The 23,767-nt window shown below is 43.0% G+C and overlaps 1 protein-coding gene across 1 annotated transcript in view; it reads right to left on the bottom strand.

Moving 5' to 3' along the window:
• GCC2 (GRIP and coiled-coil domain containing 2) overlaps positions 1–19,520 on the bottom strand; it is a 57,105-nt gene extending 37,585 nt beyond the window's left edge. The window contains exons 1-10 of the mRNA XM_019529595.1: positions 19,348–19,520; positions 13,937–13,999; positions 13,149–13,233; positions 11,150–11,217; positions 9,596–9,700; positions 6,266–8,764; positions 5,633–5,702; positions 4,205–4,305; positions 4,021–4,119; positions 2,035–2,154 (exon numbers count right to left, since the gene is read on the bottom strand). Of these exons, the coding sequence (XP_019385140.1) occupies positions 2,035–2,154; positions 4,021–4,119; positions 4,205–4,305; positions 5,633–5,702; positions 6,266–8,764; positions 9,596–9,700; positions 11,150–11,217; positions 13,149–13,233; positions 13,937–13,999; positions 19,348–19,353 (3,216 nt within the window). The 5' untranslated portion in view covers positions 19,354–19,520. The remainder of the gene's footprint in view (positions 1–2,034; positions 2,155–4,020; positions 4,120–4,204; positions 4,306–5,632; positions 5,703–6,265; positions 8,765–9,595; positions 9,701–11,149; positions 11,218–13,148; positions 13,234–13,936; positions 14,000–19,347) is intronic.
• Between the last annotated feature and the right edge of the window lie 4,247 nt (positions 19,521–23,767).

Below are 23,767 nucleotides of genomic sequence, written 5' to 3'. Positions count from 1 at the left end.
GGTTGATAGGTCAACTGGTCATAGAAGGAAATGAGATTGGTCAAGCAAGACCTACCCGCAACAAACCTGTGCTGGCTATCCTGTAGGATATTGGCGTCGGCCAGTCCATTAAGGATGGCCTCTTTAATAAACTCTTCTAAGATCTTCCCCGGGATAGATGTCAGGCTGATGGTCCTATAGTTAGCTGGCTTCACTTTCCTCCGTTTCTTGATAGATAGGCACCACTTTGGCTTTCTTCCAGTCTTTGGGCACTATACCAAAGCGCCAGGAGTTTTCAAAGATCTGTGTCAGAGGCTGGGCTATGATGCTCGCCAGCTCCTTGAGTACCCTGGGTGTAGATTGTCAGGGCCGGCTGACTTGAAGGTATCCAGCTTCTCAAGGTGTTCCTTCACGAGGTCAGAATTAATGGAGGGCAGGGGATCCCCCCCACCAGGACCTCCCTGTCCCATAGCGGGCAAGGGCGCCCCATGGGACTGATGAAAGACTGACACAAAGTACCCATTTAATAGGTTGGCTTTTTCCTGGGCTTCAGTTGTCAGTTGCCCCATCTGGTTCAGCAGGGGTCCAATGTTGCCGTCACTTTTCCTCCGGCTCCCCTCATATCTGAAAAAGGACTTTTTATTGTCCTTGATGCTCGAAGCTAGTTGGAGTTCAGCTGACATCCGTAGCTGGCCAGTGGCTGTGATCTGTCACTCAGATCCCTTCCAATCCCAGTGCTCTGGGGGAAGGAATGGTAGCCTTCTGTTATCCCACACACAGATCTAGGGGCCCGCTGGAGGCTGGGGCTGGACGGGGCAACCATGGGGGCTTCTCCTGCAGCTCCCCCTGCCAGGGCAGAGGCAGACACAGCTGGCAGAGCTGCAGGAGAAGCCCCCATAACTGCCCTGCCTGGCCCCAGCCTCTTGGCACCAAAAAACAAAAGAGCTCTGCACTCACTGGCTGGAGCAGCAGCAATCAGGGCCTTTGAGGGCTCGTGGTACCACGAAGCAGCAAGGAGACGGTGTGGATCGCCCACCGGCTTGGCACCCGTACGGCAGCTGTTGCATTGTGTGGGTGCGGTGCGGCTTGGCAGGGTGCCGCACACTGTTTGGGAGCTGGGGTGGCTCTACCTATAAGCCAGAGCCCGCAGTGCTCAATCCCAATGGCTTCAGCTCCCAGACAGCATGCAGCTCTGTACCAAGCTGTGCTGCACCTGCACCATGGGGCAGCTGTTGTGCTCATGCCAGGCAGAGATGGGGGCAATCCCGGCTGCCCCAAACTGCCCCATGCTATGGCTCTGCCATGAGCCCCCAGAGGCCCCGATCGCTGCTGCTGCAGCCAGTGAGTGTGGGTTTATTTTTTGGCTTTTTTTAAGTGCCAGGAGGGGGATGATGGTGGGCAGGGCAGCCATGGGGGCTTCTCCCGTGCCTCCCCCAACCTAGGGAAAGGCAGGCACAGCCAAAGGAGTTGTGGGAGAACCTGCAGCTGCCCGGCTGCGCCTTCCTTTCCATGCCCTATCTGAATCAGCACTGAAACAGCCTCGAAATTCCAGAACAGGTTCAGCCAAATCAAAACGGAACACTGATCTGAAATGAATCATTGTTCCTCTGAAACAGACGAATCCAGATTGGAAACAAAACAGCCATTTTGCACAGCCCTGCCGCTGATCTATTACGGAGGACTTTAACACTTACCTCGGCAGTGAGTGTGGAATAGCAATACTTTGTGTCTGCTCAAATGCACTTAATTTCAAGTTTCTGCAATTCCTGGCTATGACAACTACCGCACATTCCAGAACACTAGATATTTGAGACTCAGAGATATCCAAACACTGTTCTTATTCCTGTTATTTTAATTATTTTCCCAATCCAAATATTGCAAATAGCATAACATCTATCTCGTTAAAAACAACTTTTGAGCAAAACTATCGAAAGTAGAAGCAGGATTATGAAAATTAGGGGGATAATTAATATAAGCACCGCTGTATTAAATTGGTGACACAAGATCAACTCCATCTATTAGAACCAATAACTGCTCAAGTACAATATAATTTACCTGCTGAGCTGATGTCTGGAATTGTCTTGTAATGTCATCTACCTGACGTTCAAGGTTATTTGCTCGATCCTTTTCAGAATCCAGTTGTTCTGCTTGCTTATCATATTCCAATAGGAGATTCTTGAAACATTAAAAAAACCACTTGAAATGTTGTTAAAAACATAGAAAACTATGACTCACTTGTAATAAAAAGTGTAAACTACACTTTTACTTTTTGCTGTTTAGTATCTTGCATCTCTTATTGTGATATCAGAGGGTGCATCTACATGTTCAATTAATGCACCATGATTAACTTTGGCACAGTTTGTGCCAGAGTTAACAGCTCCCAGACACAGCATCTATACATGCACCTGGGACCGCAACAGTTTGAGCTGGGGCAGAACAGCCCTGGGCTGGTAGGAGGCTCTGGGAGTCAACCCTGGGCTCCGGGTCGCAGTGTTGGGCAGCAGAGGGGCCAGCTGGGACACAAGAGTGTCCAAAGAACAGAGCTGTGTGACTAGACAGCAGGAGGGGTCTGGCACCCTGCTGCCTGGGTGCAATTTACATCTGAGCCAGCATTTACATGTGTGTTTAGGTTCAGTTATTTTCATCCCCGTAATACTGCCAGGGACAGTACTCTCTCATAGCAATGAAAATAAGGTTGCTGCTGTCTAACAGCATCATGTGTAGACTGTGACACTTTACACTGAAGTAAATTAGTCTACTGTGCAGTTAAGCACATGTAGATGCACCAAGAAATACTAATGGTAAATTAAAGTTGTATTTCCATTCAAGGTTGTGGTAGAAACAAACTTAAAGTTTTCCTTAGTAGATTTATGCTGTTTTACTTAGTGACATGTACAATTGAAGGATTTGACTGAGGTGAGGTCTGTTTTTGGAGTAGGTAACTGTCTGTTACATAAAATATGTTTTGAACGTAATTTCATGCATCCTTCTTAAATGGCAGGTCACTAAGAGAACTTGTTTTCTTTTGGCCATGGGGGCAAAGACACAGTTGAAACCTTAAATTAACTGCATTAGCACAAGGCGTTTCCACATGTAAAGCCTTGTTTTCTTTGGCTAAGTTTAACACCAGAATCCAAAGGGTTCTAATTAACCTTGAAATTTACATTTCAAATTGATTGGGTGAGAAAAGAATGCCATTTTTGCTGACATCGACTGGTAGAACTTTAAAAAAATAACTCTATTATATCAATATTTTATTAGAAATGTTGATGATGTTAAAGGCAAATTTTAGAGAGGATTTGATGTTTCCAGGAAAGAATTTCTCTCATGAAAGTGTTCCCAATATTACTTATCCTTGTTTGACCTTTCTGGTTGTGTTAGAAAGAATGTCAACTGATGCTATTCAGGTTCCTAATGAGAAAATACATTTCTGAACATTCCATGTCCCACGTTACAACTTTACAAGTCCAGAATGTGCACGAGGTCCACATTTCAAAAGGTATGGTTAGATTTTCTTTTTACATATAATTCTCATGCAAATTTTTTTTTTTCTGCTGATCAATTTAAGCAGAAAGACTTTCTTTGTAAAACAAATATCTTTGCTGGGCAGATACTGATCATGGAACTTTTCAGTATAAAAGTCAGTATTTTTTTAAGTTTATAATGGAAACTCTTGCTGTTTTAAAAATATATATTGTTTAGATGCCCTACAGTAAAAAGGCCACACTACATGCAAGTAAGAAATATAGTAAAAATTAAGATGTATATGTATGTGTTTATATTCTATATAGCTGACAGGAATAGTTTTACCCATAACTAAAGAACAGTTACTTCTCAGATGAAACTGGCAATACTGACAACACATCACAACCATTTAAAGCAAGGGAGGAAGAATGTTGTAATCACACATGGAAAACTGGTAGCCTGAGTATTATACAATTAAGAAGAGTTAGACAGAAAATGGAGTTAGGACTACAGTGTTATAATCAAAAAGAATATTTTCTGATAAATCTATATTTTTGAAGATACAGTACAACTTACCTTATAGCTTTCAGCTCCCTGAATGATATCCTTCATGGAAGCAGATAACTGATCTTTCTCCAATCGTACCAATTCTAATTCTTCTCTAAGACCCTGGATCTTATTATAAAGAACACAGAATTATGCCATAATTAACCTTGTTGTGCATCAGAAAACTCTTCAAATTAAGGTCTCAAAAAATTACCTCTTTTCTGCTGGAATCCAGTTCTTTCTTTGCTTTCACAGCAACCATCTTAATTTTGTTTAACTTTTCTTTTCTCTCTGTAGATTCCCTTTCCAGCTTTACTAAAATCAAAGAAAATAGTTCATCTGAGCAACAGAATAAAATATGCATGTGTATTTAAAAGGTCCTTCATACAAAGAATGATAAGCATTCAATATCAGTGAAAAACTGGAAGACATCTGTAGTATGTCTATACAGTGCAAGGCAGCACTACCCAGATACCTCAAGTTAGCTCTGTGTGTACAGTAACTCTAGAACAATAGCACGGTGCTGTTTGGGCTAACAAGGAGTAGGGATTAACAGTTCACTGCAACACTGTGCTAATATAGCTGTTTTGCAGAGCTGACCTGGGTATTTCTACACAGCACTGCCTTGTGATAGACATACCCTCAAACACTTCATTCAATCAATCTCTTGAAAGCTTTGTTTGGAAGCTCACCTCATTCTGTAATTCACTTTTTTTTCAATTTGGTATCACATCTTCTCAACCATTTTAGGATAAGTGCCTTGGTCATTTCCAATGCATATTTCTACAGTAAGGGTGTGGTGGCTCTTCTTGAATCAGTTCTAAGGACTCCAAACTGTACAACTATTTCCCACTTTAAGAAAAGGGAACAAAAGGGTGCTTGACCAGAGGCAATTACCCCTAGGCTTCATATGATCAAATGACATCCACAGCAATTAAAACTAGGAGGGGTAAATGAAACCCAAGACTCCAGAATAGAATAATACCTTGTAAGCAATGAAGCCAGCCGCTAATATTTGCCAATTTTTTAATGCTTTGTCTGTTCCCTGATATGTATAAGTGATTTGCTAATATAATTTTATTAGCCATGAATGTATATGGTCGTTTTGCTTATTTCTAAATGGAAGAGACAGTAATCTAAAAAGAACTTCTATTATAGGTACTTTAGATTCTAAAATATTCCACAAGAAATCTATTATTTAGGTTACAACCCTCCAGTGAAACTCAATAGGTTTAATTTCCACCTAGGTCTAGTCTTTTACTACAAGGCTAATGGAATGCCCTGGGAGCCTAGCTTTACTCTTTAAAAAAACTAGAAGTAAACTGTTCAGTGGTACTATAACGGTTACCAATTCATAATAGTAGTAGATCCTATCTCCTGAATTGTAGAGTTATGCAAGCTGTAGTCAGTCATGCATAACCCATGATATAAAGAAACTGAGTATTTTAGAAAAAGTACTGATACTGGTAACAGACATCAGCATTATTTAGCCTTCTTTTTGGATATAAAGAAAGCAATCCTTTACTTCCATAAACAAGTTAAAGATGAAAGATGAATTGTGTTGATGCAGAGGAAAAGGAGGCAAGATTTTTAAGTAAGTTTAAAAATTAAAACTGATTAAATCAAAGGCCATAAGTTGTACCAATTTTTTCTTGAAGCTCTGCTACTGAAGACTGTTGGTCATTTTTCATAGTCAACTTCTCCACTAAGTCCTGTATCATAAACAAAGGTAAATGATATATTACAAGCATACAAGCATTTGTGGTGTCTGCTATTTCTCAGCAAGACATATTAAGCAGCCAATCAAAAATAAAGTTAAAAGCCAAAATCTAGTCTATTTCTATATAAACAACAACAAAAAGGTGTGTTTCCTCAATAATTAAAAACAAACAAACAAACAAAAAACTTTAAAAGAAGGAGAAATCATTCTTGCAACAGCTGTTTTCCATCCAATTATGTCAAGAGCAAGTAAAGAGGGCTCAAGTAATTCTGTGCAGCTGTTGTTCCTCGGTCACTATCAGACACCAACCAACTTTAGATATAAGGAAGTTTGTGGTAGCCCTGGAAGTTATTGTAAACAGAGCAGGGGAAATAACTGATCTAACACGCACCTTAAGTTTTGCTCATTTAAGATAGAGTCAGAATCATAGAGATGGAATAGATAACCTTCCCATTAGATAATTTCTTCCATCCCACCGATTAATAAACAATCAGTCATTCTACCAAATACGGCTTTAGAAGTTTAGTCTATGTACTTCAATAACAAAAATATAACCTTTAGAGAGTTCAGTTCCGCTTTCACGCTTTTGAGTTCAATGTCTCTTTTTTCTAGAGTGAGATTTAAGTTTTCTTGGTCTTCTGTACTAGAGTCCTTCTGCCGCTCTTGGATTTGATTTTCATAACTAGCAAGTTTTTGAAAGATCTCTTCTATGTGAACAAGAAGATCTTGGTTTTCATTCCGTGCTTTCTCACTGGCTCTCTCTAACTCCTGGATGTCCAGCTGAAGTGCTTCTTTTTCTGACAAAGCTCCTTCCAGTTCTTCTTTTAAGAGACCTTTTTCTTTTTCAAAATCTTGAAGAAGAGACCTAAGTTCTGAATACTGAGCAACATTTTCTTCCTGAAGCCTCCCTATCTCCTGCTGCAAATGAAGAATCTTTTCATCGTTTTGTAAAGTCAGGTTCTTTTCTTCCTCTTTCATTTTCACCAAGTATTCATTTGCAATTTGTAATAAATTAACAGCATCACATTCTTTATTGTAATCTGAAAATGCGGACCCCAATTGCTCAAACAGAGTGTGTAGCTGAGTTCTGGCAAGGGATTTATGTGTTTCTTCACTTTCAAGTAGTGCCATTAAGCGGTCTTTTTCATTGACAGCTTTTTGTAGTTCCTTTTCTAACCTTTCCACTTGTTCTTTAAATACCGACCAACCCTCTTTCTCAGATGTAATTTTTTCCAGGTCTCTAGTTAATCTGTCTTTTTCTTTACTGACTTGCATATTTTCCTCCTGAAGACTACTTGCTTGAGATAAGAGACTCTTGTTGTCAAGCAAAAGAGCTTCAGTTTTTCCCTCCAATTGCTCTAACTTGTGGTTATTCTCATTTTTCTCTATTAAAGCTGCATTTAGGCTCTCCGTTAATTCCTCTACCTTTTTTCTCAGTTCACTGTTACACTGGTTAACAATTTTTGCTTGTTGTTGAAGTTCTAGAACCCTTTGTTGTTCTTTCTTGCATGCTTCTTGAAGGTTTTCAATCTCTTCAGCACAGTTATTCACTTGATTTAAGATACCATCTTTCTGAGTGTCAAGAACAATCAACTTTTCTTCCAGTTCTTTTACTGCATCCTCTTTTTGATGGAGACAGGTCATCACTGACTCATTCTCCTCTTGAAGCAAGATTATTTTATTCTTAAATTCTTCCACTTCTGTTTGTTTTGATGATAATTTTTCTGCCTCCTCCTGGAGACGATTCACAGTTTCAAGAAGGACATCCTTCTCATTGAAAGCAGCTCTGAGTTTTTGTTGTAGCTCACTGACATCAGAAGCTTGTTGTTGCCTCATCGTCTCAAACTCCCGGCTGATTTTTCCAGCAGATTCCCCCAATTCTGTTTGTAGAGTTTCCAGCGTTTCCCTCAAGCTCTCATAATTGGACACTGCTTCTTCTTTCTCCTGCAAGAGCTTTTGATATTGTTCCTTAAGCTCCTGTATTTCAAAAACTAATGCCATATTTTCTTTTTCTGAACTTGATAATAAAGTTTCCTTTAGTGCAGACATGTCTCTCATATGTTGGTTTCTCAGATTCTGAATTTCTAAGTTATGTTCTTTTACAGTGATTTCACATTGGTGTTTTGTTGCTTGGAGATCAGATTTTAGTTTTTCAATTAAACCACAATAGTCTTCCTTAGCAAGCTGCAGTTCATTAATTTTAAATTCCAAGTCTTCTCGCTCATGAAAGTATTCATCCTTTGTGTGCTGGATTTCCGCTTCCAGTTTTAATTTAACATTACTCATATAGGTCAGTTCATCTTTTAATATACTATACTGAGATTCCAGTTCTTTCAAGGTACGTTCTAAACACCTCACATTTTTTTCCATTTGTGTTTCTGCACACAGGTCCTCTTGTGTATCTATAACATTAATTTGGTTCTCTTTATTTTTACTTAGAGCTTCTCTTTGGTGTTCTTGGTCGCACACAGACTCCTCATTACCACAATGGAGATTGTCCCTTATGCTCTTCTCTTTTATCAAAAATTGTTCTGCCAAATCTTGTGTTAGCTTATCTATCTGTTTTAGCTTTTCTTCATTTTCTTTAGCAGAGGTTTCAAGTTGATGCATCAACTCTGACACCTCTTCCTGGTGTGCATTTTTTAATTTTATAAGGTCTTCCTGTAAATTATTTATTTCACTATGGGAATGCTGAAAATGACTTTTGATAGTTTCTTGCAAACATGCAATTTCTTTATTTTTATTATCACTGATAGCTTCTAACTCTTTGTTCAGATGCAAAATCTGTTTCTCATACACAGGCTTAATTTGCTGGACCTCTTCTTGTAGTTTTTTCATTTCTTCTTCCTGGTTATGATAAAGTTCAAGCTGTTGCATAAGCTCTTTCCATTTCTTTGTTTCTTCTTCTAGTTCCTTCTGTAGTCTGGTCAGGTCTTCATTATATATGAACTGTGATCTTGCTATTTCTGTTTTAAGGGCTTCAATTTCTTTCAAGTAATCAGCACTTGACTCTGCTAATTGCTTCTGCAGTTCTTCTATCTTTGTTACAGCAGTCTGAAAAAAACATTAAATACAGACAGCTTTAGATATGGGAAATATACAACAATATTAGCACATATTATAGTCTCACTTTAAAAAGTCTATATAAAAAAGCATTTGGACTCGTTATTTGTAAATTGCTGAGTGGAAGTTTAACACTAAATTGATTAAAAATTATAAAAATATAAATTATTAATTTAAACAACTATGAACTTGGCGACTCTGATCTCCACATCCTTTATGTATGGCCAAGGAAATCTGGAAAGAAATTGGAGATAAGCCCTTGATAGCAATTACTGTACCAGAACAAGACGTAACCTATTACATTTATTCTTACAACATGAAACATATTAACAGCTTAAACTTGCAACATGTGAAATCTACAGGTCTATTTTTTTAATTTTTCGTTGTACAGATGAATAGGGACACATAAACATTAAGAATATAACGTTTGCTGAAAGAATCACGGTCAACGGCTAGAATGCAACTAACAGCTCTTGCAAAAGCAGAGGGGACAACTGACAGGATATTTCAAGATCTGATACCTATTGATTCTTTCTGTGTTTCTGGAAGATTTGACCCTTGTGCCCATTTGTGCCAGTTCTTTCAATACTCTAAATAAATACTATAACAAGAAGTCCACATGGCTAATTATACTTAGACATACGTAAACTTGAATATTATTTATGAACATAAGCCAATGAAAAAGGGATTAAAAGGAAAATGAATCATACTATTGCTTCCTAATATTAAATACTGGTATTAGTTAGCACTTAATACAAAGAAACAATACAACTATTGACACACTTTTCTTTTAAGCAAAATGATTTCTACTTATTTGATTACCTCTGCTTCTTGTTTCCTTTGGGCACTTTCTTTTTTCAGAGCAAGACACTGCTGCTGGCTTTCAGCTTTTTCCAAAAGAACAACATCCAGTCTTTCTGTGAGAGCCTAATTTTGAGACAAAAATAAATACTGGTGTGAAGAGGTATTACTCAATGTAGAAATAAGTGTCTCAGCAATCTCTGCTAGGCAAGATACTGGCCTTAAGGTTTCTTTTTTTTTTCTTTTTTGTACAAGAGAATAATACCTAATACAAGAATTACCATGTATGTCTGCTTCCAGGACAGCTTTAAATTTAGGATCATCCCCCCCGAGTATAAATTTATTACAGCTTTCCATGACTAGGATCTAACTATTGGAGGGGTGTCATAAATTTGTATCCCTGCACTGCTACAGCAGTGAATGCAGCAGCAGCAGGGAAAGTCATGTGGAGATAGGTAGTCTGCCCCCTGCCCCCCATAATGACTTGCCTCCTACCCCCGCCCACTGCTTACCCTCCCAGCACTTGCACCCCACACTGTGGTGCCTGTGCCTCCTGCCCTCCCGCTTCAGTGCCTGTACCCATTTTCCCCCCTACAATGTCTGCCTCCCTTCCTGCAGCCTATGGCCCCTATCCTCTGGCACTGGGAACACCAGAACACCAGTGGCTGGAGCTACCCTGTGCTCTGTGCCCTAGGCCAGAATGGGACCAGAGTCGTGACTGATTGGGGAAGAGGGGATGTCAGAAGCTGTAAGGCACAGGCACTAGGGGGCAAAGTCTGTCAGGGATAGGTGGAGAGACAGGCAGCTGCTGCAGCTCCAACCCTGACCCCAACCCTGGATTGAGGGCAGAGCCTGAGCCACATCAGCTGCCTGCCTTCACTCTACCTTATACTCAAATCCAAGACAAAGGGTTTTATTCCCAATGCTGAAAGGGGAGAGGGGTAACCCTTGTCTTGTATTTGAGTTAATACCTTCAGATGAAAGTACAGATGAAAAATATTAACAGCCACACTGCTAACATCTAATGTAGATAACCTATCAAGTAGAATGGATTTGTTTTACTAGAAAACTGGTTTCACTAAGTTTTATGGTTTTTAATGCCCAGAAAATAAAAGCTGTAAGGTTCATGTAAATAATTTTACCCATCAAATTATTAAAGCAAATTTTGAATTCTTTAAAGGTTCTTACATTGACTTTTTACTTTGGTAGCTACATAAATTACACCATTTTTGACAACCTACCTGTATTTATCACGAAACTCAAAGGTGGGAGTTTTAAGTACATTCATTGCAACAAATGCCTTCTTTCTGAACTGCTGGATGGCATAAAACAACTCCATCATTTGCATATGAATCTGCAGCAATTACATGAGCTAAATTATCCCCTACTACAGAAACTTTTAAGAGGATTTTAACAGACAAAGGAATTGTCCTGTGGGCATGAGGTCTTATCTGAATCAGTCAGAATAAAAAGGTTTATTAGATATTCATTACAGATGTGAACAAGGAGCTTCAATGGTATGTAAAGGTTATGAAAATAATTTACAACTTACAGAAGCCAATCACATATTCCTACCTGAATAATATCATCTGTTCCTCCAGCAGCTGGCTTTGATTTGAGTTCTTCAACCTCTTTTTCCAATTCTAGAACAAAAGTTAATTGTATACAAGTTTCACTGAATTCATTATTTGGAATTAAAAAAAAAAAATCTATCAGCTCCTTTCTGACACCATAAAAAGTAAGCGTGCAAAAATAGCAACTACAAAGTTTAAAAATTTCTGAAAACAACTTGATGTCCATTTAAGTCAAGAACTTCTGGGTGAGTTATTCTGTACATGTTATATAGGCACTGAAACTTGGTGTTTCAGTTTTTAAACCATTTATATACCAAGACAGCCAGAAGAAAAATAAATATATTTAGTAGTCTCTGACTTATTTTTAAAGAGGTTCAGGTAGATCAGCCACAATGGTGCCTGATGACTTACCATTTTTTTTTAAGAAGCAATCTTAGCTAGGTGTCTACTAGAGGTGCAGCTGGGATGTGGTGGGACACAGGATGGAGCCGCGGCATATCCAGGGGGGCGTGGGGCAGGTGTCCCCTGGATCTGCGCAGGGTGGGGTGGGCGGGCTGCAGCTGTGGGATGGAGCTGGGGTTGCACTGGGCTCTTCTCTGAGGGGGCTGGGCTTGGGACAGGTGGCGGCAGCACTGCGAGGGGGCTATGGGACGGGGGAAGGGGAAAGGGGCACGCTGCAGGCACCTCAAATTTCGCAGTAGCCTCCCCAACCCCCCTTCCCAGCACTGCTGCCATCCACCTGGAGGGGAAGCTATGGTGAAATTCGGGGTGGCTGCAGGCCCCCCCAACTTAGCCCCCTCCCAGCACTACTACCGCTCACCCCAAACCCAGCCCCTGCCAAGGAGAGCCCAGCATAGCCCCAGCTGCAGCCCACCTACCACACACAAATTCAGGGGGCACATGCCATATCTTCTTGGGGTGCATGTAGTAGCAGAAGCTGCCCCGTGTCCCTCCCCCATACGAGCCGTGGCTCTGTCCTGCACCCTGCCCAGCTGGGCAATGTCTGTCCGTCTGTCACCCTCACTGCACAGGGTGTTGATCTGCCTTCTCCATGCCCCTTCCCCCCCTCCTTTCCCCTTCCACCACAACAGACTCACCAGCTGAACACAGTTGTAATAGAAATTGAATCAGTATCAGCCCCTCAAGTCTCTATCGGTGCACCCCTAGTGTCTATACATTTTTTAAGATACTATCACACTCTGCAGTAAGGTTGTACGACAATTTTTTAAGAATACTATCATATTTTGCAGTAGGGTTGTACAACAATTATAGAGTAAAATCTATTAGTACCTAGAAAAAACAGTTAGAAAGCATGCAAACTGAAAGTGGGAAGCCAGACTTGCACGTTATTATTCAATGGCTGTGAACACATCTAGTGTGAGAAAAATCAGTTCAAGCAAAGCAGCTGGATCCTATGCTGAATGACAACTGCCATTGTGTTACAGTATACTAAAGCCAATAAATATAAACAGCCTGTATGTAGTTGTCAGAACTCCTCCACCAGGATCAGGAGAACAACTGTGAGCAAAATAGAATAATCACAAAAGGCAGAAGATACCCAACATCCATCACATGGACTCAGAGTAGCTGGCAACTGCCAGTTTCTATTAGAAGTATCCACCCTCCCTTTTCTTGCTTGTTACTACCACCAGGAACAGATATACAGTGATAAGCCCCACTCCAGGATACTGTTCAATTACCAACTTGATCAAAATATTTTCTCCCATCACTCCTCCTTGTCTGCTCAGGTAGAAATATTAAATATCAAATCAGTGCAGTGCTTCTTGTCTTTCCTCCATTCTGGGACATCTACCTCAAACCTTTCCCAGGAGTAAGGAAAATGGGAGGGAATGAGGAACTGAAAAATTAGGTATTCACTTGGATACTAAACCAGGTGTCTAATGGGGTAACACAAAATATTATTATTTAGCTAATACATCACAGTGTGATATTTTTCAGGTTCTAAAAAGGTCTTGAACAGTCAACTAAACCCATGTTACCTGCACATCTTGATTTCACTTTCTGTATAAGCATCATTTGCTTCTTTGCAAATTTGATGAGATCTTCTTTGGGTAATGTATCCAGCTGTACAACACAGGGAAAGCATGCTTTGTTACATTTCTAACTTGCAAGATTACTAAACTGCAAAGAGAAAATTTAACTGACTTCCAAAAAGTTAAAATGTAGGACAAGTACATGCCTTCCCCTATGCTGGTATCACAACCTAACTGTACAATGTCAAAAAAAGTAAGTCTACATATAATTTTACAACTTAAGGAGGAGCTTAAGTGGTTAATACCCATTCAAAATATAGACCTCAAAGCCTTAAGGGTCAGCTTTCTGGGAAGTTGAGTTAAAATTCTTTAGACAAGTGAATATAAGCCAAGTTAAAAATAATGGAGGCATTTTGAGCATAATGTAAATTGTGTAATGTTCTCGAATCCGGCATGCTGACTTAACGTTGTTTTACAAGTGGGCAGTATATTTACATAGAGATATGGATGTACATAAGGAAATAAATGCTCATTGTTTGAACTGGATGCCACTAAAAGGTTAGTACATGTGCTCCAAGTAGTGATAACAGCCAATGAATTCAGAAGAATTCCTCCTCAGCAGTCAAGGTCCCAAGTTTAAATAATGTAATTCCATTTCGGCAAAAACAGACTAGTTAGAGGTACCCTTTAAATTACTCCCTACTGAGTCTTCCCACTAGCAGTAGTGGCTACTGTTGGTTGTATGAATACAAATTACTGCTGTCCAAATTAATTATGTTTGTAAAATAGCATACCTTTGATTTGCCTGTTCCTGGTGTAGCAGGGGAAGCCAACATATCTTGCCCAGCATCTTGTACCTGAAGAAAAACAATGGCAGAAAGGACATTTTTATTATACAACTCTTGGGACTAGCTAAATCTGTTATAAATGACAGTAATTAACTGCTCAAGAAGTATTTTTTTTTAAAAAACCCAAAAACCCCCAAAAAGGCAGAAGCCCCGTAAGAGATGAGCTCAGATATAAGATGAGAGAGAGCTCTATCTGGATGGTTTCATAATAAATCTCATGACACATAGTCAATATTACGTTTTTGTTTTGCTTATTATGGAAACAAAACCTATTTATTTTGTTTTAAAATTATGTTAAAATGTGACTTAATGTTCTGGATTTGAAGATACAGACAAATGGAAACTTCAGTGGAGGAGAATATTTTAAATGAACAATGCTTTTATAGGGAATTTTCCAAACAGGATTCAACCAGGTTTACCACCTCTTGGGCTGGGTTTGAAAGATCTAATTTTCACCAGGCACTGACAGCACAAAGAATAGGTGTTGTTTTATATTCAGAAGTCAAGTAAAGGCATAGGAAAATACTTGGAATAGGAATACTTGCATTGGAAAACATCTGATTTTATTTAAAGAAATCTTGAACTGAATCTGGAATACTGTGTAGCTGGGACAATCACTGGTGGGAAACTTAGAACAGCTGATGCAGGTTCCATGACAAAAGGCCAAAATCAGACTGTTAGCTCACATACAGATCGAAGGCAAAGGCAACAACAACTTCACTTCCTAAATCTCACCACAAACCTCCATGTAACCAAACACACGTGAAAGGAGACACAACATTTTGAAACATTTCAAGCGGTTTTGAAGCACCTCTGAAACGTTTCAAAAGGCTAGCTTATATAACAGAAATAACTCGTATACCACAGAGATACCACTGGGAAGGTTACCAGACTCTTGATACATCAGATCAGGTATAACAACGAATATATACTCTGACAATCTCCATGGATAGTACTGAGATAGTTTTCTGTGGTATGCAATAGTGCAATTGCAATAAACAAAATCTCAACATAGTCAACCATCTTTTACACTACTTAAATACTGGACATTTTAAGGTAGTATTTAGTGTCTATGAAAATCAGTAGGCAAAATTAAGCAGTTACAACATGGGCAGCATTAAGCAGTTACAATGCAAATTGCATAAGGAAGTTTTTGCTCTAAAGCCACAGTCCTATGCAGTGGTTTTGACATCAGTAGGTCAGTTCTAAATAGTTTTCAAGGAAGTTCTAGTGAGCTGTCAAACATTCTGAAATACAATTTCAGAATTTAACAGATACCGCTAGAAAGTATATGTATTGCAACAGAATTACATTTTCTATTTGAAATGAATGGGTAAGTGATTTGAAACTTCCTTTGGATTTTTCTTTGCATCTTTTCAAATTGCATCTGCACTGGGGCCAAGCACCTTGGAGCTGTGCCTATATCACTGCTGCTTCTTACTTCCTGGCTGCAGCACAGGCACAGCTTCCAAACAGTGGGAAGCCGCACCAGGGACAAGCAGCTGGAAGCTGCATCCACACTGCTGCCGTTTCTTCTTAGCAACTAACCAAACAGAAAGTATTGTTATGCTCCTTTATAAATCCATGGGGCACCCACAGTTTTAATTTCGTGCCTTATTCTGGTCCCACACCTTAAAAAGCATATGCATGTCCATCTTTTCTAAATAGTCCCTAACCTGTTTTTTTGCCACTGATGACTACTTATTTTTCCCTAAATGGCACTGCCAGGTCCAGTAGTCTGGGAGCTGACCTTATCTGTGAAGAATGAAGTAAAAAGGCATTGAATACTTCAGCCTTTTCTACATCATCTGTCAGTAGGCTGCCTCCCCCATTCAGTAAGGGACCCACACTTTCCCTGATATTCCTCTTGTTACTAACACAGTTGTTGAAACTCTTCTTGTTGCCCTTCATGTCCCTTATTAGCTGCAACTCCAACTATGCTTTGGCCTTCCTGATTTCATCCCTGCATGCCAGAGCAATACTCATATATTGCTCCCTAGTTGTTTGTCCAAGTTTCCACTTCTTGTAAACTTCTTTTTTGTTTTAGCTCCCTGCCAAGTCAAGATGGGCTTCTGCCATACTTGCTAGTCTTTCTGTACTTTGGGATGGTTCTTTTCTGCTTCCTCAGTAAGGTTTCTTTAAAAGCACAAACAACACTCCTGGATTACTTTCCCTCTAAGACTGGCCCCTCAAAAGATCCTGTCCATCAATTCCCTGAGTGAGTTGAAGTCTGCTTTCCTGAAGTCCAGGGTCCTTACACTGCTGCTCTCCATTCTTCCTTTCCTCAGGATCCTGAACTCAGTCTTCTTGTAATCTAAATTACCATCCACTTTTACACTGCCCACCAATTCTTCCCCGTCTGTCAGCAGATCAAGGAAACCTCTCCAGCACTTGCACCAGGAAGTTGTCCCCAACACTCCAAAAACTTCCTGGATTGTCTATGACAGGTGTATTGCCTTCCCAGCAGAAGTCAGGTTGATTGAAGTCCCGCATGAGAACTAGGGCCTGTGATGAGGAAACTTCTGCTAACTGTTTGAAGAAGACCTCATTTACCTCTTCCTCCTGATCTGGTGGTCTATAACACACACTCACCACTACAACACCCTTGTTGCTCTCCTCTCTGACCCTAACCCAAAGACTTTCAATTAGAGGAGCACCGACACATTGGTTCATATCATATCAGCACTAATAAAAGGAAAACTGACATTATTAACAATCGACTTTTTTTGGCTGATGGGGCCAATAATGTCGCCAATAGATGCTACGTGCATGTGTGTAGCTGCAGCATGCACGCGGCAGCAGCTTGGAGAGCAGCATCCTGCAGGTAAGTCGGGGCGGGGCGTTGGGGGGAAAGGGTGTGGAGGGGGCTGATCAAGGCCCCCACAGTGAGAGAGGGAGTGGGGCAGCTGTTGCCCAGCCATGGTAGGGCAGGGTTAAGGAAAGAGTCAGTGGCTCATCCAGGAGAGGGGGGGACATGGCTCCCTCTGTTGCACGCACCCCTGGGGGAGATATGTGCCCCCAGATCTGTATGTGGGGTGATGGTGGGTTGCTGCTGTAGGATTGAGCAGGAGGCTACGCTGGGCTCTTCCCAGCAGCTGCACTCAGGCCAGGTGGGGTTGGGTAGGCAGCAGCAGCACTGGGAGGCGGGGTTATGGCAAATTTTGGGTGGCTCTAGCTCCCCCATGATCCCCCTCCCAACGCCACCTGAACCACCTTGCCTGAGTGCAGCCCTGGCCCAGGCCATCCCCCGTGGGAAGCGGGAGGCACAGCCTCCGGCCCGAAGCGCACAGCAGCAGCCTGCCTTCACCCTACACACAGATCTAGGGGGCACATGCCCTCCATGCCACCCCTGGAGGTGCATGCAGTGGCAGAAGCCGCCCTTCCCCTGCACCAGACATGCTGCGGCTCCATCCCGTGCCCCACCCCAGCTGTTCTGCGCCTCTCCCAACCCCATTCCCTTACTGCGGGGGCCTTGTTTCCCCTCCCCACAAAAGACATACCAGCTGGATGATGCTCTCCAAGCTACCAGGATGCATATTGGCAATTGGATCAGTGTCAGCCAATATAGCTGGTTAATAATTAGTCATTGGTATCAGCCAAAAAAATCTTTACCTGGGCACCCCCACTTTCAACAGGCTGATCTCCAGTTTCATACCAGAGCTCTGAGCAATCATGTGGCTCTTTCACATTAAGTGCAACACTTCCTCCTCTTCTCCCCTACCTGCTGTTCCTGAACAGTTTGTACCCAGCCATGACAGTGCTCCAGTCATGCGGGCTATCCTGCCAAGTCTCTATTATTCCCCAACATGTCAGTTCTGTGATACGTACCCAGGAGCCAGCTACTCCCTGTTCCTTGCTGGCTTTGGTGCCAGCAATTTACTGTGCTGGTTGGGCCACCTGGTGGGAGGAGCACAGAAGGGATGGGACTTTCCTTCCCTAGAGCAGCAAGCAGCAGTGCCTTACCCTGCACTTAACCTGACCCCACCCCCTTTTACTCTCCCCACCTGCCCTTTTTCTCGGAGTATTCTCTTTACCATTTTGCTTTTCCAGCCTTCTTCTATAAAGGGAATGCCCAGCCCAGCCACACAGATTGCAGGCAGGTCAGGACCCCTTGGGCAGGTCAGGCCTTTTGAGATGCCATTCAGGAATGCAGGCCAAAGCCCACCAAGTGCAGCTATAAACCACCCTTGACAAAGAGGGCTAACTTAGAGAACACCGCTGATCACGTGGGACAACTAAAGGACCAAACAGAGTTAGGAGTGAATGTCATAGGATTAAAAAAAGTGCATTGAGGGGACACCAAGCAGAGCATGCCAGCCTGTGCCCGTTGGCCCTCAAACGAGTTCAAGGAGCCAGTGGACACTGCCCAGGAATAGGACCAGGGCAGTGAATAGACCAGAAATAGGTCCTCCAGCCAGAGGCTTCTTCCTGGCTAGGTGGATTGCCAGATTGGGTAGGGCCACTCAGGCAAGCCAGGCTCCTTCCACGCAGCTGTTGAGCAACTGAAGCAGGAATCCAATATACTCTGGATCCGCCCCAGCCACGTCCCGTTACATGCAGAAATGAAGGCTGGTCACCGGCTAGGATGTTATGGCACATTTTCCCCCCTCGTATTACAGCGGGCCGGACTTTCTGAGGTGAGCTAGTGGCAACACTTTGCACACATGGCTGGGCTAAGCTGGTAGCGCAGTTTGCCAGTCAAGCACGATAAGTGTAATGAGGTGACGGAGCGCTGGGTGATGCAGGGCCGCAGTGGGCAAGGTAGGCCCATGGACCGACTCAGGAAGTGGCAGCTCTAACACAGTCTTCTGATCACACCCAATGCTGTATTTGGGGGTGGGGGAGAAGCCACCCTGCCTGCAGTCAGCCTGGTACAAAGCACTGGGGTAGAGGCAAAGTTAGCAAAGCTGTGGTGAAGGCGGCCTCTCCTCCCCACCCCAATAGTCTGTGCCCAGCTGACTACAGGCCAGGTGGTGCCTTCCTTCTCCCTCCACCAATCAGATGGTGCCTTCCTTCTCCCTCCATCTCTGGGTGGAACATTCCTCCCCCTCACAAACGGTACCTTGTTGCATCCCGGGTGGATCCTTCCTCCCGACCCCATCCTCGGGTAGAACATTCCAACCCCCCAAGTGGTACTTTCCTCCTCCCTCCATCCCCAGTTGAAATCTCGCCCCCTCCGCTGCCAAGTGGTCGAGTCTTATGGAGTCTGAACCAGAGACGTGTGCGTGTGGGGAGAGGGGTTCACCCTACGTCACACATCGACCCTCACGCGCCGACCCCCACTCCAGAGCCCCGACAGAAACGGGAGGCCCAGCCGAGAGGCTCCGTTGTTGCTGTTGCCGCCGCGACCCCTTTACCTCCATGTAGGAGCCGCAGCCGGTGGCGGAAGGGAAAGGGGAATAAAAAACTCAGCCTAACGGCTCCTCCGCGCCCCTCCGCATTCCTTGCCGTACTTCCGCCTTCGTCATCGCCTCGCGCCTCCGGCGTCACATTCTGCGCCACACCCAAGGTCGCAGCGACCGTTGCGTTGCGTTGCGTCGCGTTGCTGGGCTGGGCTGGGCCGGGGGTGGAGTGCCCCTTGCCCCGTCCGCTGTGCGCATGCGCGAAGCCACGCCAGCACCTCCCGGGAGCAGTTGCATATTTTAGAGGGAGGGGCGGGGCGAGGTCGCGATCACGTTACAGCGCCGGGCTGTGTGCGCCCCCCAGGCGTGGCACTCGCCATTTCCTGCCAGATCCCCCTCAAGCTAAGCAACCGATACCAGCTCCCCACCTGCTTTGTACTAGTGAAAAGGGCCCAGGCAGGGCCTGACTAAATCATCTCAGGCTTTAGGAGGCCAGAAGGAAAAAGGTGAGGAGGTGGCCTTTTCCAAACCCGTTTTGTGGAAAGGGTTGAATTTCATTTGTAATTAGGAACCAGGAGTAAATGTACAGCTGTTGCCAAACATGAACTGCCTTTGGGAACAGTTAAGGTAGCAGTAGGACATGCTTCATGGAAGAGAAGCTTAAAACCCAGGAAATAAAAGGAAACCTGTGTTCCTTGCCCATTCCCTGTTGCAAAAACCACCATTAATATACTCCAGCACTCAACAAAGTTTTCTTTTCTAACTCCGACAGATCCCTGCAAGCGGCTTCGTACCTAGACTTGTGGTGACCCCAGGCAGCCTTTTAGTATTGCACCCCCACCTTTGCTAGAGATAATGATAATTATTTTCACCGTTTTTGGGCCCCCTTTCTGTGTGGGCCCTGGGTGACTGCCCAGTTCACCCATGCCTGTGTCTGCCTGCCTGCAAACAACACATAGTTTAGCTTCATTTAACATGCAGCCTCCCTCAAAAACCTTAACAGTGAGTTATACAGGCAGTCCTCTGACATAAGACTTTCAGGAACCGATTGTGTTCTAAGTCAAAACATTGTAACTGGGAAACAATTTTCTCATAAGAAACAATGTTATAAATGGGGGACTGGTTCCTGAACCAAGGCCAGATACCTTATTTTCACCAAAAATAACCAAGAATTTTGTACTCGATCAATTATAGATGAGTAAAATAGCTACATTAATATATTTATATTGTAAATAGCAATCATATTGATTTAGAAGGACTTCTTTGACATGACTTTGCTGGACTTTTTGAAGGGCTTTTGGCTGGAGTCTTCTCAGGAGTCTCGGCTGCAGGTTCTTCTGGAGTCTTGTCTGATTCCTTAAAGAAAGTGTCCAAGGAAGTTTGGACAGATGTTCTCCAGGGAGATGAGCAACGCAGTGAACTTGTTCACTGGTGTGGCATCGCATCAGATCAAGCGTTGTAAGTCGAAACTGGCATTGTACAGTTGAAACAAGGTGTCAATTTATAAATGTAAGTGAAACGTTGTAACTCGTTGTAATGTTTTAAGTCGAGGACTGCCTGTATATCAACTGTAGCAATAGATAGGCACCCACAAGCCACAGCTCCAGTACATTTGAACACTTCTGAGGTTGTTGCTGTGGCAGGAAGCCACCTTTGTTTCTCCCCAAAATCTCTGTGCTGTGACAATTTGATTAGGATGGGCCCAGCAGAGGAGACATACCTTTACTCTATCTCTTTAGGTAACCTGAGCTGGCTACATTTCTGAGGGAGGTGGGAAACCTGCTCCCTCTGTCTATGTGACTGGTATCTGCTACCTGGGTGAGGGGCTTCTACCTGGTGGGATAGAGTCTGCCTGGCAGCTAGTGATGTATTTCAAATTGGTTGGCTGACAGCTAACAGGTGCTGGCCTCCATTGGACCAGGTGAATGAGGTCATAGGGTCTATATAAGTTAAGATAGCCCAAGAGGAGGGGGCAGCAGTCATGGGGGAGGGGCTCAGAGTTAGAGAGAAGCTTTACCATCTGAAACTGGCTGTCTCCCCCATAGCTCATGAGCTAGGAATGGCCTGCCTCCAGAGGGAATCTCCAGCAGCCTCTGGCTGATGCTTGTGAGTAAGCTACTTGAGATCTGGTTAGATCTATAACTGGCAGTAACTCAGATGCATGATCAAAAGGCTACCTCAGCCAGATTGTTTGCTTGATGGGATTTCTATGATATTGCTCTATCTTGTACCCTATTATCACCCTACTCCTGTAATCAATAAAGTTCTCCTTTGTGACCGGTGTAGAAGACTCATTGAGGGGTGGGTCTAAATTATACCTAAGAGGCCCCTTAGGTCTGCAGACTAAGGGAGACTTTCCTTTTTGGCCCTCGACTTGGGGAAGTGCCCCAAGTGCCTGTACTGGGTCGAGTACCTATAAGACTACTAGGCCTGTGTTTCCCCAAGGACATGGGGCTGAGAGAGTCCTTTCTTGGGGTGGTGGTAGCTTACGTTATTCCCCAGGCTAGCAACTGTGCTCCAGCTGGATGTGAGGCGCCCCTAGGGAGGCACTCGGAGCGTGGAAGATGGTCAGGTGCAGGGAGGTGGGTGGCTCAACACAGGAGCACTTCCTACTGGCCCACCACAGTTGCTAAGGTTTCATTTGAGAATGCTAGGAGGGTCCCCAAGCAAAAAATTAAACACCATACTTAACCAAATCCAAAATGAGTTTAAATTTAAGATGACCCCTCAATAATTAGATTATATACATGAAAAAATATAAATGTGTTAAATTATTCCATGTATAGAATCTAGCTCTGGTCATCTTAAATTTGTCGCTCCCACTACTGCAATGGGAAAAGCAGAGGCAGGGAGGTTTCCCTGCCTGCCTGCCCTGCCACCCCTGCCCCAGGCACTTGCCCCTCCCATTGTTGCTTTCCCTATGTAGCAACTGTAGCCTTGGCCCAGAGTGACTCCAGCCCCATCTAGGCAGTAGTGGCAGTAGCAGCAACACTAGCAGCAGTTTAAGCCCTAGGTTTGGGTCTGAATCAGAGCTGGAGGTGCAGCAGCTCCCCTGCACAGCCCTGGGCTGCAGCATGCAATCTCTCTGCCATGCTCCCCTATCCACTGCGCCACCCCCTCTGTAGAGTCTCCCTGCATTGCCTTCCCCCACAGTCTCCTTGCACCCTCCCCTGCACCATGTGGTCTCCCCATCATCCTGCACCATGTGTTGTACTGCAAGTCAGGGCCAGAGTCAGAAATGTAGTAGCTGCCTGTCTTGGACCACACTCCAATTTAAGATAATGGGGTTTTTTTTATCCCATGTTGTATGGGGACTAAACCTCATTGGGATTCAAGTAAATACAGTAATAATTGCTCACTAACTTATGGTGATGTTTACACCATAATTTACAAAATATAGTCTTTTAAAATAAGAGAGTCTGCTTTCAAGAGGCATTCTTTTGTTGTGAATCGGACAGAAACATACTATGGTCCTACAAAGACTAGTATCTGGGTTTGAACCTCTGGATTTCTATTTTACAATAATATTGCTGCTTGAACTACAAAAATAGTGTATTTCAAGTTCATTTATATGAAGATGAATTGGACACACACTTTCCTAGTGGCTTACCCATTTTTTCCTAGTCAGCAATAGAATATCTGTGAACAGGACTTATAAAGTCTCTCTGAAGCTTTGGCTCATGGATACATCAGTAGTGGTTAGATGATAACCCAAACTCAGTTACTTTAAGACAATGTGGAACATTGGAAACAAAATTGTGAGTTTTATGTAAAAGCCTGGTTTAGGGTCTGCAGTGATCTTTTTGCAACCTGTCTCCTAAATTATCTGAGAAACAGGTAGGAAGAATAAAACATTTAGCATTTTTTTTGCAGTTTGTCTTCTTGGTTAGTTTTCAGAAGGTGGCCATTACATAGGGAGTGAATTGCAGGGGGATTTAACCACTTAAATGAGATCTGAACTCTTGGTTTCCTCTGTCCCAGCTCAGAGAATTATTCATGCAGAATTATTGTCAAATGAAAATTTGGTCAATGTACTATGTCTTTCGTCGTGGCTAAAACATTCTAAAATGATTTATAGGTGAATGATATTGATATGGTAACTGGTAAATCATGAAATAAAATGGAATAGGGATGGCAAAAGATGCATTTCTGAAAATGAAAAAGATATTGGCAAATAGTAAAATTTCTATAGGGATGAAGCTAAGAGATTTGGATTGCTAAGTTTCATAGATTTCATAGACATTAGGGTTGAAAGGGACCTTGGGAGATCTTCGAGTCCAGCCTCCTGCCCCAGGGGCAGGAAGTCAGCAGGGGTCATAGGATCCCAGCAAGATAGACATCCAAATGTCTCTTGAAGGCATTCAAAGTAGGTGCTTGAACCACCTCCAGCGGCAGTCTATTCCAAACCATGGGGGCTCGGACAGTAAAGAAGTTC

This window comes from Crocodylus porosus, unplaced genomic scaffold, assembly GCF_001723895.1.
Source record: "Crocodylus porosus isolate Cpor-Errol unplaced genomic scaffold, CroPor_comp1, whole genome shotgun sequence".
Taxonomy (NCBI): domain Eukaryota; kingdom Metazoa; phylum Chordata; order Crocodylia; family Crocodylidae; genus Crocodylus; species Crocodylus porosus.
Note: the sequence above shows the minus strand (reverse complement) of the source record. Positions and strands in the feature narration are given on the sequence as shown.